The sequence below is a fragment of the Rattus norvegicus genome, chromosome X, assembly GCF_021556685.1.
Source record: "Rattus norvegicus strain SHRSP/BbbUtx chromosome X, alternate assembly SHRSP_T2T, whole genome shotgun sequence".
NCBI lineage: Eukaryota > Metazoa > Chordata > Mammalia > Rodentia > Muridae > Rattus > Rattus norvegicus.
Window position 1 is genome coordinate 10,624,289 of NC_141554.1, and position 27,273 is coordinate 10,651,561.

Sequence of the window (27,273 nt, forward strand, 5' to 3'; positions counted from 1 at the left end):
ATAAAGAAGGGGAGGGGGAGGGGTTAGGGGGATGTTGGCCCAGAAACCAGGAAAGGGAATAACACTCGAAATGTAAATAAGAAATACTTAAGTTAATTTAAAAAAGTAATTAAAAAAAAAGCTCTGAGTTTTATACCCAGCACCATAAAACAATGAAACAAAACATTAGAAAGATGAGGAGGCAAATGTCAGATATAACAGAGGCAATGAATGTGAACATATTAAAGTTCTTCCATCTATATTTTCTAGATATATTTAACATGGCTGCAGAGTTCTGTATGTAATATTCCCTATGGCTTAATTGCATACTCCATACTATTCCCGTTACTATTGGAGTGATAAGAAGCATCTCATCATGTTGATATAACACAGCTTAATTTACTATTGTCAAATGCTGTTATTGGTTTATTTATTTCACTTATCAAAATCACATTTTGAAGAACATATTGTGCAAAGGCTTTATCTCTCTTTTTATGTTCTTAAGGCAAATTTCCTTTTCAAAGCTCCCACATACTATTTTCTCTTAGCCAAGCACCCTTCATACACAGTGGTGATACCTGATCTTTGGCACCTTATACATTCTTGTTCCCATTTTATAGGTGGGGAATCTAAGATGTGTGTTTACAACCTACCCAGCTAGTAAATTTTGGAACTTGGATTTGAATCCAGGTCTATCACTTGACTCCAGAAATGACAGTCTTAAACATTGCTCACTCTCTACCATGTGGGTCCCAGACATCAAACACAGCAAGTATTGAGCCATCTTGCTGCTCCCTGCCCACTACAAGTTTCAAAGCATACTCATAGCAACTTCATAAGCCATGACCTTTGACTTTAATATTATGTACATTAACTACTAAACCAAATCTAAAGTACTAAATAAAACATTCAAATGACAAGCTATTTTTTCCCCAGCTTGCTTTACCCATCTTCTCCCTCGGTGACGCTATGTCTGTATCTTCTAGGCCAGAGTTGATCTTTAATTTTCATCTTTGTTCAATTCTGAATGCTTCAGCTGGAAATGCATTGACATTAGATATCCATCTACCCAAATCTTACTTGATCTTCAAGACCAGGTACATATCACAACCTCTGTGACATCTAGCCACACTCTCCTATTGGTCTGCACATGATTTACCCCTCCTATAACATTTGTTACATTCTGTCCCATAGGAAACTTTGTGGTAGACATGTTACTCTGGTTCTCAAAAGTACCAGCTGGTTAGAGGTAGGTACACTCTGCTATTTATTTTTATGATTCCCTACTTTATATAAGAGAATTAAATAAATTTTAACAAAGTTTTGTTGAATGAATGACTAGCTGCACCCTCAGAGGGAGCTTTTGCAATTTTTCTAACACATGTGTGTGATTAGAGTGGTCTTTTTTGGTTGGAGGAAAATTTTTCTAATTCTTTCTGATTATATCTAAAATGCAATGCCTAGAGTTGAGCCTAGAGACAATCACAGTGAGTTTGGACTGATAACACTTCCTTTTCAGGGCTGGGAGAAAGGAGAGCTTAGCTGAGCCTGTTCCTGACTCTGTGACTTCTCTTGCCATTGTTTCTGGAGCTGCTATCTCATGCCCAGGAAACTGCTTGCTTTTTTCTGCCCACAGCACTTCCTTCCACCATAAAAAGACACAGTAGATGGCGCCCTATGAAGCTACCTAGGGTACACTAACAAGTGGGAACACAGAGTTAAGATAGAAAATGAAAAAGAAGATACAATGGCTGGAGCTATAGCTCAGAAATAGAACACTTGATCAGCAGGTGCAAAGCCCCCAAGTACCAACAGGAAAAACACCAACAGGAAAAGTTCCATAATTCTATCTCTGTTTGAACCCTGCCTGATACACATGGTACAGTCTCACCAGAGAGGCTCAGAGAGAGGGTAGAGAAAAAGCCTAGCAGCTACTTTCCTAGGCCAGCAAGAGTACTTTTTTTTCCAATCAAAATTCTCAGATCCTTCTGGAGCAGAGTTGTCAGACATGCTTAGATTCCTTTTTTAATTAGAAAAAGAAGTAGAAACTAGAATCAGTAACCCATAGAAAAAAGTGGCCCAGTGGAAAATTGCAATCCACCTTAGCATACTTGAATCAGAGTGACAGACCATTAAATAATGTGTTTTGCTCTGCATCAACTGCCCTGACTGCCCCAGCTGTCAGCTGCTTTGCCTGCCACAGTGATGATTTCATATGACACAGCGAAAATATTTTACCAACCCATTTTATTGTCAAACATTTTATTGGCAAAGCTCCAGGGGCCCTGGGATAGAGGAAGATGCAAGACTGGAAGTGGGAGGAAAGAAAAGAAGTCTCCATCAGGAGAGGAAAACCAGGTCAGACTTCCATCTGCCAGGTAGTTCAAGATGTTGGTAACCCTGTAAGCACTACCAGGTGAGACTTTGGATATCAGCTGTTTGTCAACAAGAGACATGGAACCTAAAGGAAGGAGCCTAACTAGAGCTATGGCTACATAGACACTAAGCATGGCAGTATAGGATGTTAAGTTAAGATGGTCCTCTACTTCGAATGATGAGGCAAATCTGCTAAACTATTCATGTGGTGCTACTGCTTGTGATGATAGTAATGGTGCTGGTGGGTTTGAATGGGATCTAACTTTGCAGCCCATAGTAACCTAGAACTTGGTCTTCCTACTTCAGCCTTCCCCATGCTGGGATTAGAAGAGTGTGATACCACATTCAGCTTTTCAGGGTTAAGGTTAGGGTTAGGTTATTTACAAGGATCAAAAAGTAGGCTCAGACAATTTAAAGTCAAAAAAGGAGTTAGCATTATCTTTGGTCTTGTTTGTTAATTTGACTAGATTCAGAATCAGCTAAGAGACACATGTCTACTAACGACTATAAGGTTGTTTCCAGAAAAGTTCAGTGGAAGAGTAAAGATCTACCCTGAATATGGTAGCATCATTGCATGGACTGGAGATACAGACTAAAGAAAAAAGAAAGAAGGAGAAAGAGAAGGAGAAGAGGAGAAGAGAAGAAGAGAAGGAAGAGAAGAGAAGAAGAGGAAGAGGAAAAGGAAGAAGCAGAGGAGGAAGAAGAGGAAGAAAAGGAGGAAGAGAAGGAGGAAGAAGATGAGGAGGAGGAGGAAGAAGAAGAAGGAGGGGGAGGAGAGGGAGGAGAAGAAAGAGGAGAAGGAGAAGGAGAAGGAGAAGGAGAAGGAGAAGGAGAAGGAGAAGAAGGAGAAGGAGAAGAAGGAGAAGGAGAAGGAGAAGGCGGCAGCTGCAGCCTCAGCCGCAGCAGTGGTGATGTTGAGCTAAGTACCAGCATTCGCCTCTCTTTGCATCCTGACAGCAGGTGCAACGTAGCCATTTGCTTCATGATCCTGATGCCATGCCTTTGCTGCAATGGTGAACTACACCTTCAAGCTCTCGTGCAGGCAAGTCCACTGACCCCAAGGAAGGAGACAAGGAAGTCACCATGGGGAGGAAGACAGAGAGAGTAGGAAGAGAAAGAGAGAAAGCACACACACAAAAAGAAGGAAAACAGGGAAGCAGAGAGACCAAAATGTGTGGATTAGGAAAAAGCCTCTGGAGGAAGGGCCACCCAGCCCCTGGGCTGGAAAGATCAAGGTAAAAGGCATTGTATGCCAGATACTGGGAGAACCTGGAGGTCAGGTCTGCTTTGGTATGTAAATATGCACCTCATCCCCTTGTCCATGAATCTCAAACTCAATAAGGCACCAAAGAACTAGAGAGAGGTGATGAAAACGTAACCTAAGACCTGTGAAACACAGGAAGCAAGAGCAAAGAAAATGAGTGCTGTAAGGGCCAGGAAGCCTCTTGGAGGTATGGCCTGAAGAGGAAGAATGAGGTGGAGAAAAAGGTCATGGCTCTTCTGGATGCAACATAAAGGGAAAATAAGGTGTGGTTGTGGGACATTGACCTATTGTCAGTGGCAAGCATTGTGATGGCCAGACTGGAGCTGGGAGCAGGTAGCTAATATTACTAAATGCTTATTCTGTGTTAGGTATATGTTGCTGTGTTAATTTTTCTAATTTCAGGCGAACAAATTAGGTAGCAACTCATAATGGTCATTGGTTGGGAGTGGTTCTCAGCTGCCAACATGCATTAGGAAGTCTGGAGGGATTCTTACCATATATATAGCTGGGTTCTAGCCCTAGCGATGCTTGTTCAGAAGATCTCAGCAGATTCTGAGAATTTGTAGATAGAAAGAAAAGTAGCTTGAGAACAGTGGGATCTTTCCATAAAGAAACCTAAATATGGTATGCTAGTGGAGTATGAAAGGACTCAGAGAAGGGTTAGAGAGGCTGCCTGGGAGTAGTAGGTCAGGCTGCACCCAACTGATAGAGAAAGAAGGGAGAGAAGAGCCAAAGGCTCCAATGCCTGGGAGGAACCATTCTGGAGAAACCAAGGCACAGGAAATCCACTTCCTGCATTTGATATCTGGATTGCCTGACAGTACTAGAGAGAGAAGGTATAACAAGAAAACTGAACATTTAATACAAAGAAGAAATATGGTATGGTACTCAGGCAAGCCTGGGTTAGAATTCTGGCTCCATCATCATATACAAAATTCTCAATGTGTCTCTCGACTCCTTGGTAACTGTGAGTTTCCACCGAGTCTGTTGCCCTGAAATTATAAAAATTAACACAGCAACATATACCCAGCACAGAACAAGCATTCAATAATACTCACTACTGCCTTTATTTTCATAAAATCAATGGACATAATACCTATTAGCTTTCTACACAGTTGACCTTTCAACACACTTGTGAGCAGGGAACTATCTGTTCAGGCTTGTCTGAAGTGGCCTCAATGCATGCCTACTGTATTGATTTCATTGATAAAATCATCTTTTTCATGTGGATGAGAGGAAGATGCCTGAAGGAGAGGTCAGTAAAATGCATATAATGTGGAAGTATAAGGGAAGAATCCTGGGAGAGGTAAGATATAAAGGACAAAAGGAGGAGGATAAGAGAAATGTTGGGATTCAAAGATGGTAAACTAAAACTAAGAATGTATGGAAAAGTCACAAGCCTACTACTTTATATGCTAACTGTGGAGGTTTGAATGAGCAATACATATGTACTTGAACACCTGATCCCCAGTTGGTGGCAGTATATGGACAGGCTATGGGACCTTTCAGAGGTAGTGCCACTGAAAATGGGTTGAGGATTTATAGCCTGGCCCCACTTCCTGCTGGCTATCTGTGTGGCCTGTGTACTGGTGAGGAAGTGATCTCCCAGCTTCCTGCTAGTGTTGCTATGCATTATTTTTCACCATTATGGGCATATGTCCCTCTAGAACCTTAAGCAAAATAAAGTCTTTCTTATATAAATTATCCTTGTGTGTCTGTCTGTCTGTCTCTCTTTCTCTCTCTCTCTCTCTCTCTCTCTCTCTCTCTCTCTCTCTCTCTCTCTCTCTCTTTCGTGTGTAGCTCATATTGCATTAGTTATTTTTCTAATCCTGTGACCAGACACCATGGCCAAGGCAATTTATATAAGAAAGCACTTAATTGAGCTTAGAACTTCAAAGCACTAGTGTCCATGAGGGTGGAACAAAGGCATAGCAACCAGAACACCTGAGAGCTCACACCTCAAACTGCAATAAGGAAGTAGACACCTCATTGAGATTGGCATGAGCCTCTTGAAACTTCAAACCCACACCCAGTGACACACTTCCTCCAATTAGGCCATATTTCCTACTCTTTCCCAATTAGTTTCATCAACTGGGGATTGAGTATTTAAGCATACGAGTATATGAGGGACTGTTTTTAAACTGAAACTACCACACAGCTTAACATGGATCCCTGAAGCCCATGGTCTGCCTTGTCTTTTCTTTTCTTATATTTTTTCTCTCTTTCTTTTTCTATTTTTCCAGACAGTTTCTCCGTGTATCCCTGGCTGCTCTGGAATTTATTCTGTAGACCAGGCTGTCCTCAAACTCAGGGATCCACCTCCCTCTGCCTCCTAAGGTCTAGTCTTGTGCTACCATGTCCAGTTCCAGAAGCCATACTTTTTGAAACCAAAATACCAGTAGCAGTTATAGGACTTCTCTATGAGGTGTAAGCCAACTAGTTAGTCCCTAAAGCATCCCAAAACAATAGAGGCAACACCATTGCCCTTCGTTGCCCACTAGAACTAGACCATAAGACCCACTTGCCAAAGACACCACACATTCTGGATATAGAACACAGACAAACCAAGCTGGAACTGAGATAGAAGATTCTTCCTCGTTAGCTAATATTCACAGCACTGGAAGATGCAGTGTAGTCTATTGGGTAATAATCATCATCAACAATCATACCTGTCTATGGATCATGTATGCTAAAATGCTGTACTGGCTATTAAGATATGGACAATGGTGCAACAGTGGCATAGATGCTCTGGGATTAACCAACCATTTCCTGACTAGCTCTGAGGCCCATTTTGTAGGAAGAAATACATGTCTGGCACTGTAAACTTAGCCAAAAGCTGACTAGAGTGGTCACAGCTCTATGGTATAATCTACTACTGATATTTTGCTAAGTAGAAATGTAGTTAAACTGCTTTGTAAATATTTATGTTTATACCAAAAGACTAGTGCAGCTAGTTCTGGTCAGAGAAGCCTCTTTTGGAGTAGGTGATGACCAAAGCAGGGATCCATAACTGGTCAAAGTGCTGAGAATATGTGACTGCGGATGCTTGAATAAAAAAGGAACACTCTCCCTTTAAAATGCAGGGAACACTGAGGATGAGGGAGTAGAGGGAAATGTGAGAACTAACTGGGAGGAGTGCAGTGGAGCACTATCTTTTGGATTTGCCACAGACCTGTAATCATGAACACACAGCAGCTGTGACTGATGACATGGGCAGGGGGAAAAAAAGGAAGGACATAAGGGTAAAGGAAGACTGATTGGAAAGAAGGTCTCAACAAAATAGAAGAAGGATGAGAGAGCGTAGTGAAAGGGGTGAATGTAATCGCAATGCATTGTATGCAAGTATGATACTGATATTTTTAATTAATCAAACTTTTGAAATAATCTCTTTCATTCTCAAAAATGCATCCTGGCTCAAAAGATGCATGATCTCTTTAATAAGTATTCCTCAGTAAAATAAAGAAATTCTCCCAGTTCTTGCAGTCCTTAAGTGTGATAGTTTGAATACTCTTGCCCCAGGGAGGTTAGGAGATGTGGCCTTGTTAAAGTAGAATATGGCCACGTTGGAGAAAGTGTGTCTTCGTGGGGGTGGGCTTTGAGACCCTTCTTCTAGTTGCCTGGAAGCCAGTCATCTCCAGCCTGCCTTTGAATGAAAATGTAGTACTCTCAGATCCTTCTGCACCATGCCTGCCTAGATGCTGCCATGTTCCCACCTTGATGGTAATGGACTGAAACTCTGAGCTTGTAAGCTGGCTCCAATTAAATGTTGCTCTTATAAGAGTTGCCTTGGTCATGGTGTCTCTTAACAACAATGGAAACCCTAATTAGAACACTAAGTGACAGATGTGGGATTCAAATGCCAGCAGCTTGACTGTAAATGATGTGCTTGCAACTATTTCATCATCCTGCATTCTAGAAAGCCTAGCTTGAGTGAGTGCTGTCTACACAACCAAGCAGAAATCCCTCCTCAGATCACTGGAGTACAAGGTTGAATAACAGGAATTAGGTAGTCAGCTTGTGTTAGAAGACTGTAGTAGAGGCTATTACTGTAGAAAGGATACAGCTACCCATGCAACTCCACACACGAGTGTCTCATTACTCCACTCCTAGGAACCCTCACAAGCAACCAAAATGGAACAAAATCTTAACCCCTCTGCTCCTCACAGAACACTCCATCAGGGTTCAACTTAGAGTCTCTGCAAAGCACCAAGAATATAAACAAACAGAAAGGCTGCCTAAGGAGAAGATGTCATCAGAAGTGAGAGGACCTCTCTTACATAGAAACTGGGTCTTTGAGAGACTTGTGCAAGCAATACCTTCCATATTATTTACCCCATCCCACCAAGTCATCCAGGTAATTGAATGCAGCTTTAATGTCCACTCAACTCTCCTGGGTATGCTATCCACTCTAACATAATCTAAGACAAACTGCAATTTTTTAAAAAATTATTTATTGGTTATTTTATTTATTTACACTTCAAGTATATCCCCCTTGGTGGTTTCCCCTCCACAAACCCACTATCCAATCCCCCTGTTTCTACGAGGGTATTCCCCCAACCACCCCCTGACTCCCACCTCACCACCATAGCATTCTCCTACACTGGGGCATCAAGCCTTCACAGGACCAAGGGCCTCCCCTCCCACTGATGCCAGATAAGGCCATCCTCTGCTACATATGCAGCTGGAGCCATGAGTCCCTCCTTGTGTATTCTTTGTTTGGTGGTTTAGTCCCTAGGAGCTCTGGGGTGTCTGGTTAGTTGGTATTGTTCTTCCTATGGGCTTGCAAAACCTGTCAGCTCCTTCAGTCCTTCCCCTAACTCTGCCATTGATGTCCCCATGCTCAGTCTGATGGTTGGCTGCAAGCATCCACATCTGTGTTGGTAAGACTCTGGTGGAGTCTCTGAGGAGACATCTATATCAGGTTCCTGTCAGCAAACACTTCTTGGCAATAGTGTCTGGGTTTGGGGGCTGCATATTGAATGGATCCCCAGGTGGGGCAGTCTCTGGATGGCCTTTTCTTCAGTCTCTCCTTTACTCTTTGTCCCTATATTTCCTTTACACAGAAGCAACTCTGGGTTAAAATTTTTGAGATAGGTGTATGGCTCCATCCCTCAACCGGGGGCTATCCCTAACCTCTGGATATGGTTCTCTTTCTCCTTTGTTGAGTATTTCAGCTAAAGCCATCCCTGTTGAGTCCTGTGAGCCTCTCACAGTCAGGAATCTGTAACTTTATGATGGATACCCCCAGTTTCCCATCCCCTATTGCTACACATCTCTGTTCAATTTCCTGACCTTCTATACATCTACTCCATTTCCAACCATACCTGATCCTGTCCCCCTTTTCCCCTCCCCTTCCACTCTTCCTCTCAAGTCCCTCCCATCCTCTACCTCCTGTGATTATTTTGTTCTTCCTTCTAAGCAATACTGAAGTATCCATACTTTGGTCTTCATTCTTCTTCAATTTCATATGATCTATGAGTTGTATCATGGGTATTCTGAGCTTTTGGGCTAATATCCACTTATTAGTGATTATGTGTTCTTTTGTGTTGGGTTACCTCACTCAGGATGATATTTTCTAGTTCAATAAATTTGCCTAAGAATTTCATGTAGTTTTTAATAGCTGAGTAGTACTCCATTGTGTAAATTTACCACATTTTCTGTATCCATTCCTCTGTTGAAGGGCGTTTGGGTTCTTTCCAGCTTCTGGCTATTATAAATAAAGCTACTATGAACAGAGTGGAGCATATGTCCTTGTTATTTATTGGAGCATCTTTTGGGTATATGCCCAGGAATGGTATAGCTGGGTCTTCAGGTAGTACTATGTCCAGTTTTCTGAGGAACCAGCAGACTGATTTCCAGAGTGCTTCTACCAGCTTGCAAACCCACCAACAATGGAGGACTGTTCCTCTTTCTCCACATCCTCACCAGCATCTGCCATCACCTGAGTTTTATTTTAGTCACTCTGACTGATGTGAAGTGGAATCCCTGGGCTGTTTTGATTTTCATTTCCCTGATGACTAAGGATATTGAACATTTCTTTAGGTGCTTCTCAGCCATTAAATATTCCTCAGTTGAAAACTCTTACTTAAAAAAAATAGGATAAAAGGTTCTATAAATGTCTATTAAAACCATTTATTTCATAAAAAAAAAGAAAACTCTTATTTAGTTCTGTACCCCATTTTTAACAGGGTTATTTGGTTCTCTGGAGTCTAATTTCTTGAGTTCTTTAAATATATTAGATATTAGCCCTATATCAGATGTAGAGTTGCTAAAGATCTTTTCCCCATCTGTAGTGCCCTAGCATTTGGGGTATAGATCTTCAGAATTGAAAGTTCATCTTGGTAAATTTTTCTTTGATGAGTATGAAGTGTCCTTCCTTGTCTTTTTTGACAATGTTTGGTTGAAAGTTGATCTTATTTGATATTAAAATGGCTACTCCAGCTTGTTTCTTGGAACTATTTGCTTGGAAAAATTTTTCCAGCCTTTTACTCTGAGGAAGTGTCAGTCTTTGAAACTGAGGTGCATTTCCTGTACGCAGCAAAATGCTGAGTCTTGTATATGTATCCAGTCTTTTAGTCTATGTCTTTTTATTGGGGAATTGAGTCCATTGATGTTGAGAGATATTAGAGACCAATGCTTGTTTCCTATTATTTTTGTTGGTAGAGATAGAATTATGTTTGTGTGGCTATCTTCTTTTAGGTTTGTTTAAAGAAGATTACTTTCTTGCTTTTTTATGGTGTAGTTTCCCTCCTTGTATTGGAGTTTTTCATCTATTTGTGGTAATAATATTGTTTATATTTGGTTTTGTCATAGAATATCTTGGTTTGAGAGTTTTGCTGTGTATATTAGCTTTGGCTGGCATTTGTGTTCTCTTGGGGTCTGTATGACATCTGCCCAGGATTTTCTGGCTTTCATAGTCTCTGTTAAGAAGTCTATTATAGTTCTGACCTGTCTGCCTTTATGTGTTACTTGACTTTTCCCTTAATACTTTTAATATTCTTTCTTTGTATTATGCATTTGGTGTTTTGATTATTATGTGATGGGAGGAATTTCTTTTCTGGTCCAATCTATTTGAGGTTCTGTATGATTCTTGTATATTAATAGGCATCACTTTCTTTAGGTTAGGGAAGTTTTCTTCTATAATTTTGTTGAAGATATTTCCTGGCCCTTTGAGTTAGAAATCTTCACTCTCTTCTGTATCTCTTATCCTTAGGTTTAGTCTTTTCATTTTGTCCTGTATTTCCTGGATATTTTGAGTTAGGAGCTTTTTGCATTTTTACATTTTCTTTGACTATTGTGTCAATGTTTTCTATGGTATCTTCTACACCAGAGATTCTCTCTTCTATCTCTTGTATTCTGTTGGTGATGTTTGCATCTATGACTCCTGATCTCTTTCTAGGTTTCCTATATCCAGGGTTGTCTTCCTTTGCGATTTCTTTATTGGTTCTATTTCCATTTTTAGATCCTGGATTATTTTGTTCAATTCCTTCACCTGTTTGGTTGTGTTTTCCTCTATTTCTTTAAGGGACTTATGTGTCTCCTCTTTAAGAACTTCTACCTGTTTACTGTGTTATCCTGTATTTCTTTCAGGGAGTCATTTATGGCCTTCTTAAAGTCCTCTATCATTATCATAAGATGTGACTTTAAATCAGAATCTTGCTTTTCCAGTGTGCTGGGATATCCAGGGCTTGCTATGGTGAGAGAACAAGGTTCTGATTATACCAAGTAACCATGGTTTCTATTGCTTATGTTCTCGAGCTTGCCTTTTGCCATCTGCTTATTTCTGGTATTTGCTGGTCTTGCTATCTCTGACTGGAGCTTGTCCCTCAGGTGAGCCTGTGAGCCTGTTTGCCTGTGAGCCTGTGGTCTTATGTATATCAGCACTCTTGGGAGATACGCTCTTTCCTGGCGACATTAGGGTACAGATAGCTATGGCACAGGGTCATCCCTGTGAGGCAGATGGAAACTGGAAGGATCATGTCCCTGGCTGCATGGCTCTGGCTGCTCCACATTTCACATGAGCTATTTCTAAGTCACATATTGAAGATACAGTTGGATTTCCCCTCTGCCACCATTTTTACTATTGGCAGAACTTTGTATACTTTTGACCACTGGCACTCTCCCTTCCAAAGATGAAATCACAGCATACGATATTTCACTTTCTCTGAATACCCACTGTGGTTTTGCATATGGTGAAGTAGTTTCTCCGTGTCATGTGCTTCTGCTCCATCTTCCTTCCAATTACTCTCCCTTTGTCTTTCTCTGTCTACCATCTCCTGTAACTCCCCACTGCAACTTTTAGTTGCAGGCATTCCCAGGTCTAAAAAAAGAAGTTTGTAATCCAACTACCCCAACAGTGGTCAAATGTGAATGGGAAGTTCAAGGATCTAGTAGTTGCTCATTCCCACAAGGCTAGTAGTTTTAGCTGGTCTTCTGTAGAAGTAGATTCCAACAGATGTGCTGCCAAGTAAATGCAAACAGGTGAAGAAGAGTGAATCTTCCTTCTTCCAATGTCCTTATTCCATCCTAGATTCCAACAAACTCCAAATTTGACACTCACCCTGTGCTCATTTTCTCTTCTGCCTCTATCCTTTGTAGTTGACTTAGTACCAGTGATTTAATTTCAGGGAATCCGGGTTGATCAGCCTAGGTAGCAGACAACAACTTCCTAAGGGGAAAGAGACCTATCATAAGCCTGCCCTAACTTACGGGTTTTAAAGCAAAATTGAAATGATTTATAGCTTCTCCCTCCTCTAATACATGTAGCAGTGAGCTAGGAATATGAGCTCTGCCTATAGAGTCACCTGTCTGACAGTAACAAGGTTGTTATTGATTTTTTGACCATTTAAAGTCATCCATGTGGTTACTTCAAAAGCATCACTATACTAAAAAATAGTTATAGATGGAAACTGACACATCAAAATACTCCATGTTGTGTTGGCAGTTTAGAGGAAAGAAATAGCCCAAAATTACTAAGAACAAAATTAGCCAGGAGGTGGTAGCACATGCCTTTAATCCCAGCACTCAGGAGGCAGAGACAGAGGCAGGTGGATCTCTGTGAGTTCGAGGCCAGCCTAGTCTACAAAGCAAGTTCCAGGACAGCTATGAATGTTATACAGAGAAAACCCTATCTCAGCACAACCCCCCAACAAAAGCACAAAATTGGAGTAGGTATAAAACTGTCAGTTGTTTTTTCAATAAAACAGAACAGGAATGTCCTGCTTTAAAAAAAAAAAAAGGTTTAACTATCCATACCAATTGAGACAATTATTAAATTGTCATTGTCTTAATGAAAGTCTATTGATTAACTGTGATGCATAATTACTCAGCTCTATTTTATAAGCATACTTAACAGCAAAATCATATCAAAGGTGTTCAAGTGTATAACTGTAAATAGGTATATTAAAATTAAAGTTTTTCTCTTCTCCCTCTGGGAGTTAAGAGAGCTTTAGAGCAGCTATGTTCAGCAGAGTAAAATGTCATTTGTTGGACATTTCATTCAACATTCTATGCCTAGCTGTTGGAGGTGACCTTACTGAGAAAAGCCAACTTCCAACCTTAGGGTGAAAGTCATTCTTCTGCTCCTTTTCTTTCTAAAAATAAGATTTTCTTTCTAAGAACAACTAAAGTTCTTTTCTTTCACAGATTTGTATTTCCAGTAGATCAAGTGTTCAGATGTGTTCAGCAGTGATAAATCTTTACCTTTTGAACAATATTTGCTTTTGGAAGCAACAAAAGTCACTCAGAACATCTTAGGTGATTGATATATAAATTAGCTTTAACATAATATGGTTTTGGGGGACCCAAGATGCTGAATGCTTTAAAAAAAATTAAGGTTCATTCCTGCGATGTGAGAGAAATGACACCATTATCCTCTTGAGGCAAAGGTTAAGTTTCAAGGGGTTCAGGAGTCCCTATTCTCATTCATGCCTTTCCCTTAGTGCTTCAGTAAGGCCACATTTCCCTGTGTTGGTAAAGTTGCTTGACTTCCCTGGAGCAAGGAACAAAGGCTCAGTGAGTCCACTTTCTAGAAAAGGAATTTGTGATGATGCCATCTTAATCTGTTTTCTATTGCAATAAATGAACATCACAGGCCAATTTTAAAGAATAACTATTTGTTTCATTAAAGGAAGTCCAAGAATTTGATACTAGCATCTGGTATGGGCTTTCATGCTGTATCATGACAGAGGCATCACATGCTGTGACAGAGCAAGTGTGCTAGCTTAGGTCTCTTTTCTTCTTCTTCTTTTTCTTTTAATATTTATTTATTTCATGAGCATAATGTCGCTGTCTTCAGACACACCAGAAGAAAGCACTGGCTCCCATTACAGAAGGTTGTGAGCTACCATGTGGCGGCTGGAAATTGAACTCAGGACCTCTAGAAGAGCAGTCAGTGTTATTAAACACTGAGTCCCTCTTTTCCTCTTCTTAAAAGGCCACTAATATCATGATCAGGATACCCTCTTGGCTTCACCCAATCCTAATTACCACCCGAAGATTCTACCTCCAAATACCATTAACATATGACTGTGGGAATTAAAGTTCCAATCATAGAACCATCCCTGACTCAGAATTTAACATGGCAGCTTATAGGCCTGAGCACTGAAATGCAGTAATTGTGGGTTTGCTGTTGTTGTTGCTGTTTTTGTTGTTGTTGTTGTTGTTGTTGTTCTCTGAATTTTCTTTAATTCCCAGTCACTTTGGTTTATAGCATCTGTTGCTTTCCTCATAGCTATATCCTCTTTCTCAGATGAATCTCCAAATCTAAATCATCAGGGGAAATCTTGATAATGAGCTAACTTTACCAACTGCCTCATTAGAAAGGGCCTTTACACTAGACACTCTGTATCCAGCAAAGACAGCCTTATCCTACATCTGTAAAGAGGCATCCATGGGAAAAAAGCTTGCTCTCGAAGCACATGGACAGCAGTAGGGCTAGGACTATTCTCTTTTGAAGCTATAATTGCTGTGTAAGAAGAAAAAGTAAGCTTCAAACTTTCAAAGAATCAGAGCCAGCCTCCATGTTCCTTATGCCCCATTCCTCCACAGCCCACTATGCCTTCTCCTGCCCCAACCTACAGGAGTGTCCATTCCCTGTGTCCCACCCAGGGGTTTTCATCCTCTTGCTCAGCATCGTCCTCAACCATCCATGGGTTTCTCCTCTACTACTCATCTGGGCCCCCATTCCAGTGTCTGAATCACTTACAAAAATTCAGCAACACCTCTGCATCCTGGATCTCTCTGTGTGTCACCAGGGCCTGCCCAGTCCCTTCCTGCACTGCCCTTCACAAAGACTCTTGGACCGTGTGGTTCGACGATATGCTGAAGTAGTTGATGCTGGCAGCATCTTCATGGACCACTTCACTGACCGTGACAAGCTGCGTCTCCTCTACACACTGGCTGTCAATGCACACCCCATCATCCTGCAGGTACTAAGTGACCCCCATGAGCTTCCCCTCCCAGATTGTTACTACTCCTGGGTTGATTTCTCTCCCCTTTTTGCTGCATGTCTTGGGGCCACAAATCTGTGGCAGTACATTTGCAACATTAGGTAAATGTTTGACAGCCTTGGCAGCTATTGAAGAAAGAGGTACGGGCATGCAAGGCTGAGGGTGTGGGTAGCAGAGAACAGCATCCAACTTTACAAGTTGAGGCAGCCAAGAAGGGCTTTGTGGAGGAAGGCAAATTTAATCTCTACCACTAAGATAAGTAAGATCTGAGCAAACTCAGGGGCTGTTGAAACAGCCACCCATAGGTGTACCCTGAAACTATGTTTGGAAAGGAGAACAAACTGGAAACGACATAATTGAAGAGTGGTCAAATAAGTGAGGTTGTATTGAAGCCTGAGGACATGCTTAGTCAAAAAGACAGAGACACTTACCTTATTAATAGACATACATAGAGCCTGTGAGGCTAAATCCCTCTGACCAAGGGTCAGGACACCTAAATCACATAATGGACAGAAAGGATGCCAGAAGGAAAGGGAAGAAAAGAGGCTGAAAAAGGGAGTAAAGGGTAGAGGAATGGGTGGGAGAGGAAGAAGAGGGAGAGTAGTAGGAGGGAGAGATGGAGAGAAGAGAAGAGAGGAAAAGAAGGGGGAAAGTAGGGCATGGTGGAACAGGCTATATAATGAAACCATCTTTCAAAAATGCTAAATATAAAGATGCATGTAGAGAAGAAAGGAGCCACAACAAAGACAGTTCCTAAAGACTAGCTAAAAGGTTAGTGTTGCTTATTGGATTCTTGCTATATGCCTGGTGTCCTGCTGAAGATTTGCTACCACTGCCAGTGCTCATTGCAATTCCCCAGAACGTTATTACTATCCCCATCAGGACTCAGCAAGTTTCAGCCATGAAGCCTAACCCCAAAGGTGTCTCACGTCAGAGATAACAAAAGCTGTACTCTTTCCCCTAAAACTTACCCAGTATCTTTGACATTAAATATGCTAATGACAGAGAAGGAGCTGTCACTTGCCCTACAGCCTCAGGGGTCTTCTTGGAGGTCTTTTACCCACAATTTTAACTTTTGTTGGCACTTTGGTTACTTTAAGACCTGGCTTCTGAGAGACCTGGCCTGGGACCATGGGGCTGAGATACTTCACTCAACCCTGGCCTTTACCCTGAGAGAATGTGGGATGGGACCCAGGACTGGCTTCATACATTTAGACAAGTTCAATAGGTGTAGGATGTCCCTGTGAGACACAAAGTATGTAAGATGCCCCAGTTAGGTGAAACTCAAAGCACAAAGGGCATGAGTTCTTTATAACATGACTTAAAAATGGGTAGAAGGTACTAGAAAATTGTCAGGGGGAGGGACTTTAAGGTCTATTTTTGTTTTGTTTTCTGTAGTGCTGAGGATGAGACCCAGGGCCTTGTGTATGCCAGATAAGCACTCTGCTACTAAGACTTATGAACTGGACTTACTTTGTTTTCTTAAGAAGGCAATCAAAGAGTAAAGTGATATATATAGGTTTTGTTATCACTTCCTTACAGCTTCATTTAAAAAATGTTCAGCATGGCCTTGTGGGGCACCAATGGGAGGAGAAGCCCTTGGTCCTGCCAAGGCTGGACCACCCCACCCCCATGCCCCCAGTGTAGGGGAATGGTGGGACAGGGAGGTGGGAAGGGAGGGGGTGATCGGGGAGGGGGAACACCCTTATAGAAAAAGGGGGAGAAGGATGGGATAGGGAGTTTATGGATGGGAATCCAGGAAAGGGAATAACATTTGAAATGTAAATTAAAAATATCCAATTAATAAAAAAGAAAAAAATCAGCAGTTGAGATTCTAACATGGACTATTTCTATATGGCCATACCCTAAGATGAAAAGCTACAGGTGGTCGTCAATAGGAATATCAGTCTCCTCCAGGACAAACTCCCACAGAGATTGTTCAATTCCAAATGGTCAGTTCTGGTCACATATACATATGAGTAAGCATTACTGGACTCAGTAGGTTATATATACATCTGTGAAGATATCTGCATATAAATATAGGTATCTATGTGTAGTGATAATAAAGAATATATCATGAATTTTGGAGATAGAAGAGGGACACAGGAAGAGCTAAGGAAGAATGAAGAGCTGAAAGTGATGGAGATGCAGTGCTCATTTATGAAGTGCTAAAAAAAAAACTATTTTGAAAAAACTGGTCAAGAAAACTCCAGCTAGGATTCCCTCCCCACTTTTCATCTCCCAAATCCACAAGTTGAAAACTCTTACAAGGAGACAATCTGAGCCACACTCCCCCAGATCAGTATTAGTCTATCTGGAAGCTTCCCTCCAGTTGAAAAGAATCTTTGAATATGTAATTACTAGAGCCAGGCAGATTTGCTCAGCCTAGCAGTGGGGACAGCCAAGGAACATCCACCTGCATGATTCTTGTCCTATTCCAGAACCAGGTGCTTGTATTCTTCTATTTATTCATGAGCTCTGTTGAACCAGCTGGCCTCAACCCTCCTGCCTCAGCCTCCTGAAAAGCTAAAACTATATACATACTTGATACCCTGTTTGCAGTAATGTAGTAGTAGTAGTAGTAGTAGTAGTAGTAGTAGTAGTAGTAGTAGTAGTAGTAGTATCATTATCATTATTATTATCATTATTATTATTGTTGTTGTTGTTGTTCTTGTTATTTGTCTTGCAGTTACACTGAAGTTGATCTTTTATTATTTTTCCATGACTTCTAAGCAATGATAGCTTGGAAATTGCAGACTACCATATTTTTTAAATGACACAAGTTAAAAGAAACATATTCCCTGAATCCTGGATACCACTGAAAATCACTGAAGGCCAGTTACCATTCTCAGGTCACTTGGAGAAAGTTGTGAAATCTGATCCATAGCACAGATAATAGCAGCCTCCTCCTTCCTAAAGTCTTCGTTCCACTAGCAATGCACCACAAAAGTGGGGGAAGGGCAGGGGCTTTATCATGTGGCAAAATGTATAAAAAGACAAATGTTTTGCCAGCATGTTTTGAGATCCAGGCTAGCAGTAAGACTTATTTATGTGGGCTGTGAGCGAGAGGTAGAAAGCAAGCCGCTTCTGTGAGATTTCTGTGTCTAATGCCTGCTCCTTCTGACTTGGCAGATCTTCCCTGGAGCAGAGGGCTGGCCGATGCCCAAGTACCTGGGCTCCTGTGGTAGATTCCTGGTCAGTACTAGTACCAGACCGCTGCAAGAATTTTATGATGCCCCTCCAGAGCAAGCTGCTGACATTGCCTACCAACTCCTTGGGGTCCTGGAATCCCTGAGGAGCAATGATTTGAACTATTTCTTCTACTTCACCCATGTTGATGCAGGCATGTTTGGCATCTTTGACAATGGGCATCTGTTCATCCGGGATGCCAGTGCGCTAGGCATCATCGACAAGCAGGAAGGTACTCAGCATGGGCTTGACTGAGCAGCTGTCAAGGGGGTTATCAGGGTGACCAAAGCTAAGGAGGAATGATGTGGGGTCACACTCCTGGCCCTTTGCGCTCTTTGTGTCACAGAGTAATCCAAGTTTGGGGGCTGTTGTTAGTCATAAAACAATGTTTCCTCTCCCCCATTTGAGTTTCTGTTTCATCTTCATTTCCAAAGGGAAAGTGAGCTTTGCCTTGCCTGTCAGAAACATTGTCCACTGTGGTATGAACCCTGACGAACCCTCCCAGGATGGTTCTGTATCTCACTCATACAAAAGTCACAGGTCCCTCTTCCACTGGAGCTTTTCTCCTTAGATGTTTTTAGCCTTAATCTAAGACATAATTGTCGACCTTTTGCACTAGTACACTTTGCAATCAGTGTTGAAACTGCCTCTGTAAAGTTTGAAAATTATAAAAACAAGGAATGGAATGAGATGTGTGAGAAAATTGTGTTTCTCAATGTTTACAAAGGCTCAGCCAATGTTCTAGAGCCCACTGAGTTCCAGTTTCTCAAGGTGACCAAATTTGCTAAGCACAATAAAAGGACAAGAAACTTTTCACATTTATGACACTATTTTTTTTACAAAAAAACAAACTCTTTTTCTCACTTCCTGATTTACCTTTATTAAGAGGAATCAAATTAGAAGAAAGATTGATTCCAGAATAATCAGGCTATGCAAACATTGGTCCTATTGCAACCTACTGAAGGCATATTCTGATGACATGCCCCCTACCCCGACTTTCTATTCTAAATGTGCAATGAAACCAATCCTCATAGCATCCTCACTTCCTTAATTCAGTAATACCAGGAAGTGGTCATGATTTCTACAGTTATAGCCCAGCTTCTGGGGGGACAGTGGATTTCTCATGCTTGGACCTTAGCCTAATTGTTGAAGAATGTTACTCAGTGCTGGTCTCTGAAGGGGCTGTTGCATTCCTGAGCCCTAAATCTTCTGGTGATAGGAAAATGCTTGGAGACTAAAGCACTTCTCTCAGCAGTTCTAATTGGCAGTGCCCCACCCTACCCTACCCCATCTCCCCACGTGCAAAAATAGATTGTACAGTATCTGATAGTTTCCATTTCTCTTCCAGCCAGCCAAGCAGCTGACAGGACTGGAGAGAATGAAGACATTTTTAGCTGCCTGGTTTCTGGATGCCAGGTCCAGATGTCTTCCTGTGACACTGTCCCTGAGAAGCAAAACCTTGTGCTGGTGTGTCAGCAGCTGCTGCCTCAACTTCTCCGGGGAAAGTTTCCCTCCCCTGTGCAACAGGAGATAGACTCTGCTCTCAGCTTATGTAGCAAGGATGCCAGCACAAACCTAGAAGTTTTTGGGGCCACCAGTCTGCTCAAGAATATCTTGAGATCTCTGAGAACCTGTGATCCTAGATTTGCCTACCGCTACCCAGACTGCAAATATAATGACAGATTCTGAGTGGCTGAAGAGACCATCTGCAAGCTCTTCCATGTCCCCGGTTGAGTTACTGTCAAACTGTAAGAAGCAATTCCATTTTGAATATTTAAGTACATTGATTTCCTAAGAAACACAAAAAACTAGTAGGAGAAACTCTGACACTGCATCACTGATGTCACTGTGGCAGAGTCAGAAGGTTGGCATAGGAAAACCAGGTGTGAACACTCAATATCTTTGAACCTCCATTTTCTGTATATTTTACCAGACTTTTGCAAGTTTAAAGAAAACAGAGATATAAGGGGCCGACAAATACCGTTGTGACCTACAAAGCATGTTCCATAAGCATACACAGATTGGGCAAGTGAGAAAATCCCATGTGTTGGTAGCCTGGTGGAGATAAAAGGCCAGGTGAAGGCAGGGCTTTGGGCCATTGGAACTCAAGCCCCCTATTCCTACTCTCCTGCATCTGTGAGAAGAGACTATAAACCAGAAGGATGTTCTCACCTGCTCCTAGCTCCTGAACGCTCTGGGCACCTGGGTCTCCTTATGCATGTGCAGAAGTCACCTCAGGACATGGAAAAGAGCCAAGGGTAAAAAGAGAAGGGGGACAACTGGGGCTAATGTTTTTGTTTAAGTCCTCTAAAAGCAAGGATCAAAGCCCAATTATCTGAGGTTTTTAGAGGATATGCATACAGGGAAAGCAGAAAAGGGGAAACTGGCAAAGACTGAAAGGCCAACTCATGAAGGTAGGCAATGCAGGAAAAACAGTCTGAGCTTCTACAGGACCAAGACAGAGACATACACCAAAGGAGCCCTACATCTCCCATGAATAGATCCATTTTATTATCCAGCTGTGTTCAGAGCTAGCCAGATTAAGCTGTGGCAAATGTGACTGCAGCTTAGTTGCAAAAACAGATTTCAGAACACAGCAGCCTATGGGCAATAAACAGATTCCATTGTTCATTGTAGCTGCAGCCTGAGATCAAGGTCTGGTCTCTCTGCACAACCCGAGGAGTCCTAGAACTCTCATCCAAATGTGGCCTTACAAGTCATTATAAAAACATTTGTTTTCAAGGTCAACCAATGGGATACATTTTACTCAACAACTATTTTGTCGTACCTTTAAAGTACTCAACTACGTGGCTTATGGGCCTCTGCGCATAATGTTGTCTGCCCTCCATAACAATCATAAAGGTCTCTTAGACCTTTACCTAGCCTTCCTATGAGGCCTCTACTTGTGGGGATTGTTTGGTCTACCTCCTTTCTCTACCTCTAAATCAGTACCTTGGCAGTCAGAATACCTGACTAAACAAACCTCACTGCATACACAGAAAAACAGGCCCAGGGAGGCTGAGATTTGATGGAACACTGCTGAAACCCTCCCTACCAGTCCATTCCCCAGTTCCCTTCCTCATCAGTCTCAGACTCTCATTTCGGACTATTCAATTCTATTTTCATTCACATTTAAAGTTGAATCCCAAGGATCCTATCTTGTGATATACCTGGTGGTCTTTCAAAGTTTCCTTTTGACAACAGTCTCAGATATTGTCCCATGGCAACCACAGCATTGAGAATAACAGACCAAACTGATGCCACACCTGAGAAGCCAGTCCTCTGGCTAGCTGCAGAGAATGAACATTTCATACCTGCATTATCATGATTTCCTCTCCCCACTGACTTGCTTGCAGTATGTGCTCCCAGGCAGCCTCCTGACCAAAGAACCCAGGGAAGGGGCTGCAGCCTCGACTATCCAAAGATGTACATGGACATAAGACCACCCCCACAACTCTCCAGTGCTCATGCCAGCATCAGCCTCTCTCAATAGAACCATTGCATTTCCACTGAAGACTGTGAGTGACTTTGATTTAGGGTCCACAGAGTTGAGAAATGGAACTCACAATAATCTTCCTCTTACCTCTCCACCACATATCTGTGGGGACGGCAAGAAGGAGGGAACAGATCCTCTAGACCAATGGTCTGGGACTCTGAAAAATGGCCCTTCAAAAATCATGGAGCTAGAAAGGAAACACAGCCCTAAATAGCTACTGAATCAGAACAAAGAAATCTTATGTCTTCTTTGATGGAGTCGCAGAAGTGATCAAAGAATAAAACTACCTGAATATCCGCAGGAGGTGAGTGGGAGACTTGTTTTTAGTATGAACTAAAGCAAACACTGTGGGTTTGCGCAGCTGTGTATATTTGCAGTTCAGGCCAAAGGAAGACAGATAACCGTTTAGGCAGGGTCTAACACTTTTGGTAATGTCTACCCATCTAGTGGCTTTTTGCCAGGTCAGGAAGTTAAGAAGTTCCTTTTTTCTTACATTTTGAAGGGAAAGCAGACCTTTTCTTGCCATCATGACTGAAGATTACAGACCCCCTCCTAGATGCTATCTCCAAGCCACATCCTCCCTATTCACTCCCTGCCATCTGTTGATTCTCTACCGGTCCCTACATGTGATAGACATAGAACAGAGTCACCAGTCCTCCCTCCACAAGTGACACCTCTTCCTCCAGTGCAGGAATGTAGGTAGCAAGCAGCACTGGCTGTCAGCCCTTTGGGCTCTGCCTTGGTCACTCTGTGGCTTCACTTGATCGATACCTAGTCACCGGGCTTGGGATAAAATGTGTTGCCTCAACCAATTTGGGCCAATTAACTACACCTTGTATGGGTAATTTTTATCCCAAAACTCTACTTGCATCAGACCAAGATTTCTGCTGGGCCTGAATCATGGTTTAACTGACCCTGCTCCTCCTTTTCCTATGAATTCTTTTCACAGGTGTAAATGAGTGGCCAAAATGGTGGCTCCACATTATTCACATCTTAATCCCCAGAAGCTGTGACAGTTACCTATATGGGAAAGGACATGTTTAAGGATCATGGGACTTTCCAGGATTATCTAGGTAGATGCTAAATGGAAGCCCATGTGTCTTTGTAAAATGGAGGCAGAGGGACCTTTGAGAGAGAAGAACCAGTGATGTGAAGACTGACAGGATGCAACTATAAGCCAAAAAACTCCAGCAGTCACCATGAAGTGGCAAGGGAGGAATCCTTCTGCCAGATCCTCCAGAGGAACTATGGCTTTAATAATCCCCTAATTTCTACCCAGTAAGCCCCAAGAATTGTGAGAGAATACAATTCTACTGGGCAGCACCACCTCCTTCACAGTAATTTGCTTTAGCACTCTAAAATCTACTAAATATCAGCTTCCAAAGAGCTCTACTTGCAACATTCACCCACAGTCTACTGTGGGCAAATGGAAAGTAATACTTGAGCTAAGAATGTACTGCACTAGTAGAGCCTTTGCCTAGCAAGCAAGGGCCCTAGTTTCCATCCCCAATACAGCAAAATCATGGCCTGGCATGGGGAAGTATAGGATCGATCCTCATCCAGAGCTGAGGGTTTCCTTCCTCCAAAGCTCTAGACATCACTGAAGACCCTGCTCAGTCTTATGTTTATTCAGAGGCTTTCTTGATAATCCAGCCACCAGAAACCACTTTCTGAACTGTGTCCCTAAAGTTCTGGTCCACATGTTTGTGCCTCTTTTAAGTTTGGTTTTAGGAAGATCTGTGTCTTGCTTGCCATCCAACTCAGAGCTTCCCAAGTCTGGCGGTGTTGTGAAAAACTTTGTGTTTACAATAAAAAGGGAGGACTAGACACAAAGCAGAGGCTAGAAAATGCTTCTTCAGCCCTTCCCTACTTTGTTCATGTGCTTTCTTGGCTACCAATCAGAGAGAGTCACTTCTCAGTAACCAAGAGACAAGTGAGTCAACATGCAAGAGACTTCAACCAGAATACAATTGTTGTCAGCTATATTCTGCTGCCGGAGATTTTGAGTGCAGGCATTATTTTGCCAGTTTATATTAGCTGTACCTTTTAGCCTGTAAGCTGGGCTATATGATTTGTAGGAACCAAAGAAAATGGAAACATGAGATGGATCTATTCAGAAACAGCTCCTAGTTGTAAACAAAGCTAAGCTGAGGCCCTCTACTGTGTAGGTTACAGGCTCACCAAGCAGGCAAGGACTGCAGAGACAGATCCTCCTTACACTTGTCATTAAGTGTTGCTACCATTTATTGTGGGTTTGTTTGCCTTCCACACAGAAAGGCAGCAGATGTAGGACAAAGATGAAATAAAATGTATGCTTAAGGCCTATGAGATCAGACTCAGGAATTGTAACAACAGCCCAGCCCACAAGCCTGACTGTATAGGAGTATGCTGGTTTCCGTGGTTTGGTAAGTATGGCAATTGTTGACCCTGCCAGTGTTCTTGCAACATCTAAGCCTGGACATTTTCTCTGAAATTAAAATAAATACTGTTGTTTACCTTTTCTGGGACTTGCTTTTTGTGTGCTTTAAAACATTAGCTTTACTCTTGAAGAAATATTGTCCCCTGTAAGTCATGTGATGTCTCTATTTGAAGACAAATGTAGGAAAAGAACAGAGGCTGTCTCCATAAAGAATAGAGACCCATAATGCTACCTTGGAGGAAATCCTAATTTGTTGTAGAAATTTTTAGTTCCAACAGGGGTTTTTACCCTGCCTTAATCATTCAATTCCCTGATAAAAGATACGTACAACCTATATATTTACAATAAGCCTTAAATAGCACAAGAACTGGGCACTTATCTACCCTCTATGCTACTAGAATCTAATTCTCTATCAATAAGCCAGAGTTATTATTTACTATGCTTTATCTGGGCTACTCTTAACTCCACTTGGCCAGCCCTCATGGCCATGTTTTCATGACTCACCTAACCCACGACAGCTTCTCTCTCCTCCTTTACCTTCCTCGCCTCTTTAAGGTTCTCTTCTGACTGCAAGGCTGGGAAACCTAAATCTCACCTATGACTCTTCTACACAGCTATTGGCTGTTGACATCTTTACTAAATAATCAGAAATAATTTGGGGACAAGGTCACTTGGGTCTACGTACAGACTCCAGGTCTTGGGAGCCCATACACACCACTACAATAGACAGCAAGACCAAACCTCAATACTGATTCCTACCCAGGGAGCCCACACAATGACACTTGCTGTTGGATAGTCTGACTGTGGCTATTTTGGGTGCAGTCATGAAAGACAGTTGAGCTACCTCCATCCCTCCCTCCTTGTCCTCACCCTCCAGCAGGCTCAGAAGAAAATCTTCCAGAGAATGTGGTACAGGGAGCCTTACCAAGTCCACCTGTGCTCATTATATGAAGAGAAATGAGGACATCTTGGCCAAATGTGCACCAGCATCCACCTGGTTTATGGTGATATGGCTCCCCCACCCACTCTATTCCTTTTGTCCACAGACATTGGCCCAGTAGAACTCACAAGAATATAGGATATTCTCTGACCAGCTTGCAGCTCTAGAAGGAACTTTAAACCATAGAAAAAGGTTGACACCCAAGCAGGGGACAACAGCATTTGCAGATGCAACAACACTATAAGAAAGCAAGTTGGAAGCATTGTTCAGTGAAGACAGGCTATGCCATTGACCCATACATAAGAACTTTGAAGACACAGTAAGGAAACAAGAACATTCCTGTTCTACTCAGGTGTCCAAAGAATGGCTTCAGGTCTAGACTATGACCTGGCAACCCCTTGGAAAAACTGGCTCTGGAAGAAAACATGGGTCCTTTTGGATTCTGCTGCAGTCATTTGCAAAAAACAGTATATCAAAGTTATTCTTTGCAGGAATGATATTCATTACAATTGAGTAATAAACATATTGTTTGTGGTAAATAATTATGCACTATAATAGCAAAATGTTAGAAACACCATAAAAGTGGCTACACATGACAGAGCAGAACGAACTACAGTGTATCCACACAACAGCATGCCATATCCTGTATAGAGGGATGATGATGGGCTCCAAGAACTCACATGAGGAAAAGCGCCATGGGTATTTATAGGAGGCTACTTTGTGTGCAGGAAAGAAACATGACATGTAAAACCCCATTTACATTTTGCTCACTTGAAATGTTCTAAAGTAGATGCTGTGAGAAATTGGGAGAAATGATTTGATTGTACATCTTAATGCATCCACAGGCTAGAAGAGAGGAAGTGGGATGGGAGCTCCATTAGGAAAATGGTCTGGGTGGGAGTGAGAAATGTTTGGTCATTCTGTCTTCACAATGTTCATGTTGTTGTTGTGTTAAGACATGAGTACAGCGTGGCCTTGTTTGGTTTTGGCAATCTGAGAAATTGTTTATGTCTAAGAAGAAAACAAGGGCTGTATTGTCCTGGCCAAGCCAGCTGTGGGTAACACTGAGGCTAAGGCCTAACTGATTGTGCCAACCCAACTCCACCTCTCAAGGATTCATGTCTCCTTCTCTGTAGGACAACTGGTAGAATTCAAATAGAGTCTATAGGTCAATAAATAGGGCTATTATCAATGTTAATTTCTGAGCACCAGTGAAGATTCAAGTTAAGTGATGTGTTAACATGTGCGGAACCTGACTAAACAATATAAATGGGCTCTGCATTCTATTTTGTAGCTTTTTATAAGTATAAAATTATTGCAAAATAAAGACAACATTTTAAAAAACATTAGTTAACCCTGTGTGTTATGTGTATATGTGTGTTTTGTGTATGTGTGTGTGCTGTATGTGTGTGCTGTATATATGTAGATGTGTGTTCTGTATATGTGTATATGTGTGTATCTCTCCCCCCCGTGTGTGTGTGTGTGTGTGTGTGTGTGTGTGTGTGTGTGTGTGTGTATACCACACCATTCAAGTTGATGTCAATTCTTTCCTCCTACCATATGATTCCTTCAGGTTCAAACTCAGGTTGTCAATCTTGGTAGCAGGAACCTTTTACATTCTGAATCATCTTGCTAGCTCTAAGGGTTTAATTTTATTTATTTTATTTTTAAACTTTAGCTCATGGAGCAGAAATTAATTGGCACTGTGTAGAGACGTTGGCTTGCATGTCAGGGTTGTGCTGTGCAAAACAAAACACATATCTGAAAAAGCCAAAGCATTATCTCTGTGACAAGATGGCCCTGACTCTGAAAAACACCTGGAAACTGGCCTGGCATCACAATAGGATTTGGGTCTCCCATAATAAGTATAGTCTAGGTATATCATCTGTCCCCACCTCACAAGTGTGAACTCTGCAAGGGCAGGATGTGGCACCTCACATCTTCCTGGGCACCCTGTTGGTGTCGCATGACTCGGGGACAAAGAGAGTTAGAGAACACGACCTCTAGGGTGCTCGGAGGGTAGGCAGAATGGTGCAGGGTAAGCAGGGACACTGCGCAGAGAAGGCTACCACGTGTGGGCAGAAGAGGGCAAATGAGTGAGTTCGGGGCCTGAGTGGGCTGCCACGCCCTGAGTTTGGGCTAGGTGTTCATGGGAGGGAG

The 27,273-nt window shown here is 42.0% G+C and overlaps 1 protein-coding gene across 3 annotated transcripts in view; it reads left to right on the forward strand.

Annotated features, from left to right (window-relative positions):
- Positions 1-24,260, forward strand: part of Dipk2b (divergent protein kinase domain 2B) — a 69,494-nt gene extending 45,234 nt beyond the window's left edge. Inside the window, exons 3-6 of one of the 3 annotated variants that reach the window (XR_015646398.1) lie at positions 14,875-15,048; positions 18,202-18,490; positions 19,607-22,058; positions 22,704-24,254. Coding sequence is in view for 2 of the 3 variants with exons in the window: in NM_001433236.1 (NP_001420165.1) it covers positions 14,875-15,048; positions 18,202-18,490; positions 19,607-19,947 (804 nt within the window). In the remaining variant the exon portion in view is untranslated. 3 annotated transcript variants of the gene reach the window in all.
- The last annotated feature ends 3,013 nt before the right edge of the window (positions 24,261-27,273 follow it).